The sequence below is a fragment of the Ruditapes philippinarum genome, unplaced genomic scaffold, assembly GCF_026571515.1.
Source record: "Ruditapes philippinarum isolate M1 unplaced genomic scaffold, ASM2657151v2 ctg6456_1_1_1_1, whole genome shotgun sequence".
Lineage (NCBI taxonomy): Eukaryota > Metazoa > Mollusca > Bivalvia > Venerida > Veneridae > Ruditapes > Ruditapes philippinarum.
In genome coordinates this window covers 5,065-12,500 of record NW_026865850.1, presented here as the reverse complement: position 1 = coordinate 12,500, position 7,436 = coordinate 5,065, and the positions used below count along the sequence as shown (strand labels likewise).

Below are 7,436 nucleotides of genomic sequence, written 5' to 3'. Positions count from 1 at the left end.
TTCCATATTTGGAATGATCCATTATTAATTTAATTGTTGGTATATCAAGATGTGAAAATTCTAAGTACGTCAGCCAGGAGAGCCTGGTCACAGATGTGTGGGCTTGTCTGGCTTAATAATAAAACTGGTAGCATAGGCCAATCACTTTTGGTTCCTGAAGAGTAAGGGTTACCTCATTCTTGGTATCTTAAAGATATTTGTTGCATGTACATTTCATTAGCACTCTTTACCTCGACTCTTTAGAAAAAAAAAATATCAAGACAAAAAATTCAAAGTTAGTCAGCCAGCAGTAAAGAGTTTGGTCAGACTGCATAGAAGCCGTAGTGTTATATCTAGCACATTTTGGCAGGGTGCTGCACCCTGCCCCTTTTTGCCTGCACCCTGCTGCCCTTCCAGCATACCCTGCTGCCCTGCCACCTAACACTCATAAAGTGAAAGAAAGGTGCTTTGTATTGGAATAATCTGAATTTTTTAAACAACAATTAAGTTTTCACATAATTTCGTTAGAATAATCAATTGTAGCAGCAAATGAGTGCTAATAAGGTGTAAAATTTTTTTCATAACTTTGAAGCATTAAATATTTGCCCTTATATTCCATTTTCACGTACAAGAAGTGCCCTTTTTAGTGAGTGCACCCTGCCCCTTTTCTTGGCTAGAAATAACACTAGAAGGGTAAGGGTTACCTTATATTTAGTAACCTAGAGGTATTCATTTTGGGAAATTAGCAGTGTGACTTTTAACTTTGGGGAGAACTTTGTGAATCCAAAAAAAATTATTCTCAGAAAACAAGAGTATTAATAACTGTTCTTGGATGAACATGTTACGGAAAATTATGCTTGTATATTAATGCAGAAAAGTTATTAACAATTTTCCGATAGTAACCGGTCCCGTCAGATACTGATGTAGCAAAGACTGAGTCCACAGAAGGTTTGGGATAATTGTATACTGGTAGTAGCCAATATTTTACTTCTTTCCATCTAGAGTGTTGATCTTTGTTCTAAAATGGTTTGACCTGTTAGTATTTGTAATTAATATATATCAGCTAATTTCTGTGTTGTTCTTTTTCAGCCTTTGGAATGACTACAAGAATATCATGTGATTTAAAGATTAAAGTGTTCTTACAGAGTAAATAATCTGTCAAGTGCCATATCAAGACAATGTGGTGTGATTAAACAAAGTTTAGTGAATTTAGTGGCAGAATGATTTTAATGTTGAGGTCCAGTCTACACATGTAAACAATAGGGCACCATGCTTTCATAAGAAACAGATTACCAGATGTTCATGAGAAACAGGATACCAGCCTATCAAAAGAAGCAGGGAACCAGTCTATCAAAAGAAGCAGGATACCAGTCTATCAAAAGAAGCAGGATACCAGTCTATCAAAAGAAGCAGGATACCAGTCTATCATGAGAACATGGTACCAGTCTGTAATCAGAGTCAATGCACAAGATCTCCTGCAAAACAAAAGAAATCCAAAAATTTATTGTTAAGTTTCATTACAAAAGAATTCTTACGAAAATTCTAAAACTTTGTCAAGATTATGTCTTAAAATTTTGTCACATGTTTCATTTGGAAAAGACATAAACTATTCAACTATTTTAAACATAGAAACAGATAAAAATGATAGATTTAAACACATCACTTAACTTTTACTGGAGTGAATGTCCCGGTTATGAAATTATGGAATTTATGGCAATTAAACAAACAATCGTGTAGAGTCTAGTCCGATTGCATTGATGTGCATACTAGAATCTATTCTGGTGGAATAGACAAGTCTTTGTCACCTCTATCTTCCAAACAGTTGATATATTTTTTTATTAACATGATAGTCCCATATTTATTTGGCAACAGTCCAATTTTGATATTTTTAAAATAAATTCTTTCTTTACATACTTTTCATGTTGTGGCATTTATAATTGTTGATATATGGTTATTATTTTATTTTACCAAAGTTATCCTCATTAAAATGTAATGCTTCCAAAAAAACTTAATAAATTAGGATGATTATCAATAAATTGGGATGATTATCAGTCATTTTCAATGCAAGGGTTTTAGAAGACAAAAAATATATATAATAAAACTATACTTACTAAATGTTAAAGTGGCCTTCAGCTGTTCTAAAAGTTAAATATGTGATTTTTAGATAAATCTTTTCATATAGTCTAATTGTCAAATCAAAAGAATTAAGGTGGAAAATGAAATATGACTGCAATAAAATTCATAAACAATAAGGAAACATCTCACTTAGTCCCTTCCTCTAATCTACTGGTCCACTCTCTTTACATGTATTAAAATTAGTAAAGCAGATGATTCATTTCCTGGTCTTCTATTTTTAGAAATAATAATAATAATTAGCTCTCTGGACACTGTTTTGAAGAAGGCTTAACAGTTATATAATGCACTTTTCCGAGACAAAATTACTGAAATATTTTTCCAACAGAAAATAAAAGCTGAATGCTGCTTTAACTCTTATTGTTCTTGCTTTTGTTTTGCTATTGTTTTTTCTATATTCATTGTAAATGTTAGACTATTATAATTCTTGCTATTGTTTTGCTGTTATAGTTTAATTGTTAGCAATTATTTATTAAGGTTATACTATAAAGTTATTTCTGTTGTTTTGCTATAGTTTTTCTTAATTATTTATATATGATATATGTATATATATTATGTTTGTGCTAGATACAAATATAAATATCTTTTACTTAATTAAGTTAAAAGTCTAGAATTTTAAATTGTACAATTTAAAAAACGTTTGTATTTTTCCATAAGAATAAATGGCACCTTCATTAAATGTATATTTTAATCTCTAAAAATTATTTACAGTTTCAACATGTAAAAAGACCTCAGTGCAGTCCCTTTAAAGTTGTAATAAGTATTAGCTATAACTTGCTTTGAGTGCAACTGTGAAACCTTTCAAGATCAAGACATTAGAATTGAAACTTGTGTAAAAGATGTTGTTGTTTTATTTTCAAAGTGGCACACCATCATATAAGTGGAATGAATTTGAAAATCAAATTTAAGAAAATGTACACATAGTTTAAGAAGTGTATAAAAAAGAATTTTATCCTAGTGAAATTTTGAATTTTTATGATTATAAAAAGCAACATTTGAAACTTTGAATGAAGTGTAAAAAAGTTACAGATTTTTTTTTTACCAAAATTTTATCCCATGACTTACTGAGTAAAAGAAGTTGTTTTGATATTTTGGCAGCTATATGTGATTTATGTGGGTAGAGAGTAACAAATCACTTTATTTGTAAACTTGACAAATTTTCTTTTTTAGAACAGTTTTTATGTTTTTAAACAATAGTAATTTATATATGTACTGTTGATGATTTTCAACACTTATATGTGCTGTTGATAATTTAAGGTATTTGATATTCATTGTTTAATTCAAATAGTCTTTGTAAATTTAACATATTTATCAATTTAAATATATTTTCAGGTTTTTACATTTTAAGTGTATGATAGAGTTATTTGGAAAAACTTTTTTTTATATTTTATCCTGGACTGCTTTGTGTATTATCAAGTTTATTTTCCAGAAAAAGTCTTTTTTTGAAGAAGTACATGTAGTCTATACAGGGCCTTATATGGATCGTAATTTTCTTTGTTATTTTTTAATAAAGATGAGGGCATGGTAAATTTTTAATGCTATCTTTATCAGCAAGTGTATTGTTCAGTAACAGTTTTTTGTAAAGTTGTAATTTTACTTTTAGAGTGGTCACTTATAGAAGAGCGCATATCATTTCATTTTTGTCAAGAGCCACATTTTATTGTAGAATACAGACAAGTCTTTACCTCCCTTTTATAATTTGCATGTCAGAAATATATGTATGCAATGATCTCTATACCATCTTTTTATGCCCCCATTTCGAAGAAAAGGGGGTATATTGCTTTGCACTTGTCGGTCCGTCGGTCTGTAGACCAAATGGTTTCCGAGTGATAACTAAAGAACCCTTACGCCTAGGAACTTCAAACTTGGTATGGTGATTGGTCATGACCAGTAGATGACCCCTATTGATTTTGGGGTCAAGGGGTCAAAGGTCAAGGTCACATTGACCTTGTAAGCAAAAACGGTTTCCGATCAATAACTAAAGAACCTTAAGGCCTAGGAACTTCAAACTTGGTATGATGATTGGTCATGATCAGTAGATGACCCCTATTGATTTTGGGGTCAAGGGGTCAAGGTCACATTGACCTTGTAAGCAAAAACGGTTTCCGATCAATAACTAAAGAACTTAAAGGCCTAGGAACTTCAAACTTGGTATGGTGATTGGTCATGATCAGTAGATGACCCCTATTGATTTTGGGGTCAAGGGGTCAAAGGTCAAGGTCACATTGACCTCTTGGGTAAAAACGGTTTCTGATCAATAACAAAAGAACCCTTAGGCCTAGGAACTTCAAACTTGGAATGGTGATATGTTATGATTAGCAGATGACCCCTATTGATTTTGGGGTTAAGGGGTCAAAGGTCAAGGTCACATTGACCTTGTAGGTAAAAACGGTTTCTGATCAATAACTAAAGAACTTTAAGGCCTAGGAACTTCAAACTTGGTATGGTGATTGGTCATGCTCAGTAGATGACCCCTATTGATTTTGGGGTCAAGGGGTCAAAGGTAAAGGTCACATTGACCTCTTGGGTAAAAACGGTTTCTGATCAATAACAAAAGAACCCTTTGGCCTAGGAACTTCAAACTTGGTATGGTGATTGGTTATGACCAGCAGATGACCCCTATTGATTTTGAGATCAAGGGGTCAAAGGTCAAGGTCAAATTGACCTTGTAGGTAAAAACGGTTTCTGATCAATAACAAAAGAACCCTTAGGCCTAGGGACTTCAAACTTGATATGGTGATTGGTCATGATCAGTAGATGACCCCTATTGATTTTGGGGTCAAGGGGTCAAAGGTCAAGGTCACATTGACCTCTTAGGTAAAAACGGTTTCCGATCAATAACTAAAGAACCCTTAGGCCTAGGAACTTCAAACTTAGTATGGTGATTGGTCATGACCAGCAGATGACCCCTATTGATATTGGGGTTAAGGGGTCAAAGGGCAAGGTCACATTGACCTTGTAGGTAAAAATGCTTTCCAATCAATAACTAAAGAACCCTTAGGCCTAGGAACTTCAAACTTTGTATGGTGATTGGTCATGACCAGCAGATGACCTATTGATTTTGGGGTCAAGGGGTCAAAGGTCAAGGTCACATTGACCTTGTGGGTAAAAACGGTTTCCGATCAATTAACTAAAAAGGCTTAGGCCAAGGAACTTCAAACTTTGTATGATGATTGGTCGTGACCAGCAGATGACCCCTATTGAGTTTTGGGTCAAGGGGTCAAAGGTTAAGGTGATAACCCTTATTAATTGTTTGATCACTGGGTCAGAAGTCATGCATAATAACCTTATCACATGACTAATTGGCTGCTGATAGGGGGCATACATGTTTTACAAACATATCTTGTTTATATAAGATAAACAATTTATACACGTGTACATCTTACATTTAGAATTACCAATATTTAAATGATTTCCAATTTAATATTCATAAAAAAGGACCAGTTATAATGGTATGTGCAAAAATGTGATAAAACAGTGTTTCAAGAAAAGACCTTAGTGCAATGTGAATACTAAACTTGAAAGACTATTGCTGTGGGTGCCTCCAAGCACTCCTAAGTTTTGTCTAAAGTTAAAGTGCAAAAGCAAGTGCAAAAACATACATGGTGGCTCTTGTTTTATATAGATATATAGGCAATTTTGCTACACTACACTTTAATGTTAAAATTGTGATTCTTGGTAACATGCTTTAAATAAATAACAATACAGAATGTTAGACTACAGATTGTCATAATAATTGTTGAATATCATTATAATTCTAGTATATCACAAAAATCATTTACTGCTCGATTTTTTGGGCTTGTATCATCATTACTGAATATACCAAATTTTCTTTTTTTCACTCGTAATTCTGAAGTGCATAATACTAAGAGTTCTCAACGATTTGTATCATACACAGGCAAAGGATATAGTGAAAAAATTTGCTTGGTTCTGGGACGAAAAATATTTTTGGTCGCAGCTTTGTTATATTCAGAAATCCTACTTTTCTATTCAGGTCATTGGATGATCTATTGATCATTAATCCTTATTTTTTTTTCATTTTATTTAATCCATATTTTCATATAACAGGGTATTATCTGAAGATGGAATAATTTTTAAACCTGGAATGCACTTAAATAACTGCTGCAGGGGTTTAGTTGATCTAAGGGGGTTAGTTGATGCCAAACATAAGAAAATGAGGGTTAGTTGAACTAAGGGGGGTTAGTTGATGCACCGCATCATCTAACCCTTAGATCAGATTCAGGGTTAGTTGATGCGCCCCCTTAGTTCAACTAACCCTCATTTTCTTATGATTGGCATCAACTAAACCCCTTAGATGAACTAAACTCCTGCAGCAGTTATTTAAGTGCATTCCAGGTTTAAAAATTATTCCATCTTCAGATAATACCCTGTTATATTATACAAATGTATTGTTAACAGATAATTTATTGTTTACTGTGTGTATTTATGATATTTTACATTATATACTATGGAAATATTGTCTGTGTTTCTTTTTTATCAATAAACAAAGGTTATATGAACAGGTTTTATCTAAATACATATATGTATATCTCCTTCTTAACAGGTAAACGATATTTTAGATTCACATGAAACCGATATAGGTAATCAGTTTAAAACTTAAGCTTAAAGCAGCACACCTCCAGATTCATCCTAATTTTCATGAAAATTTTGAAAATGTATTTAAAGGTAAAATATTGTGAAATGAACGTACTTGACACATTATAATCGGCACTTAAAATCCACGTAAATTACCAAAAAGGGGTCAAAATATACATAAATAGCCCCTATTGCATTAGTAACACAGTAGAAATATGGTGATAAATACTACAAAATACAAAATTAATTGCACATAAGATATAAATTATCACTTGAATCTTTAATTTGTTTACTTTTCTCAAAGTTTTATCATGGTTTTTCCAAGTTTAATTTTCTTGAAATATTTTGTGTCATCTGGAGGCATGTAGCTTTAAAGATGGACGCTATGTTCTATACAATGTAATATGTTAGTTAGGCCCCTTGTAGGAAACTTTGTATTTTGTAAACAAAGGCAAAGAAACCAAATTTAAACTAGAGCACAAAAATTGGGGAAACCCATCTTCTTTTAACGTTGTCTCCCCCAGAAAATGCAGTTTTGCTCATGTTGGTCATTTTTTAGCTCACCTGTCACAAAGTGACAGGGTGAGCTTTTGTGATCGCTTTTCGTCCGTCGTCCGTCCGTCCGTAAACTTTTACTTTAAATGACATCTCCTCATAAACCACTAAGCCAATTTCATCCAAACTTCACAGGAATGTTCCTTTGGTGGTCACCTTTAAAAATTGTTTAT

The 7,436-nt window shown here is 32.7% G+C and overlaps 1 protein-coding gene across 1 annotated transcript in view; it reads left to right on the top strand.

Moving 5' to 3' along the window:
- The window catches only part of LOC132730557 (DNA polymerase delta subunit 4-like), a 3,228-nt gene extending 1,421 nt beyond the window's left edge, over window positions 1–1,807 (top strand). Inside the window, exon 4 of the mRNA XM_060716515.1 lies at window positions 1,069–1,807. Coding sequence (XP_060572498.1) covers window positions 1,069–1,099 — 31 coding nt within the window. The 3' untranslated portion in view covers window positions 1,100–1,807. The remainder of the gene's footprint in view (window positions 1–1,068) is intronic.
- Window positions 1,808–7,436: the final 5,629 nt, after the last annotated feature.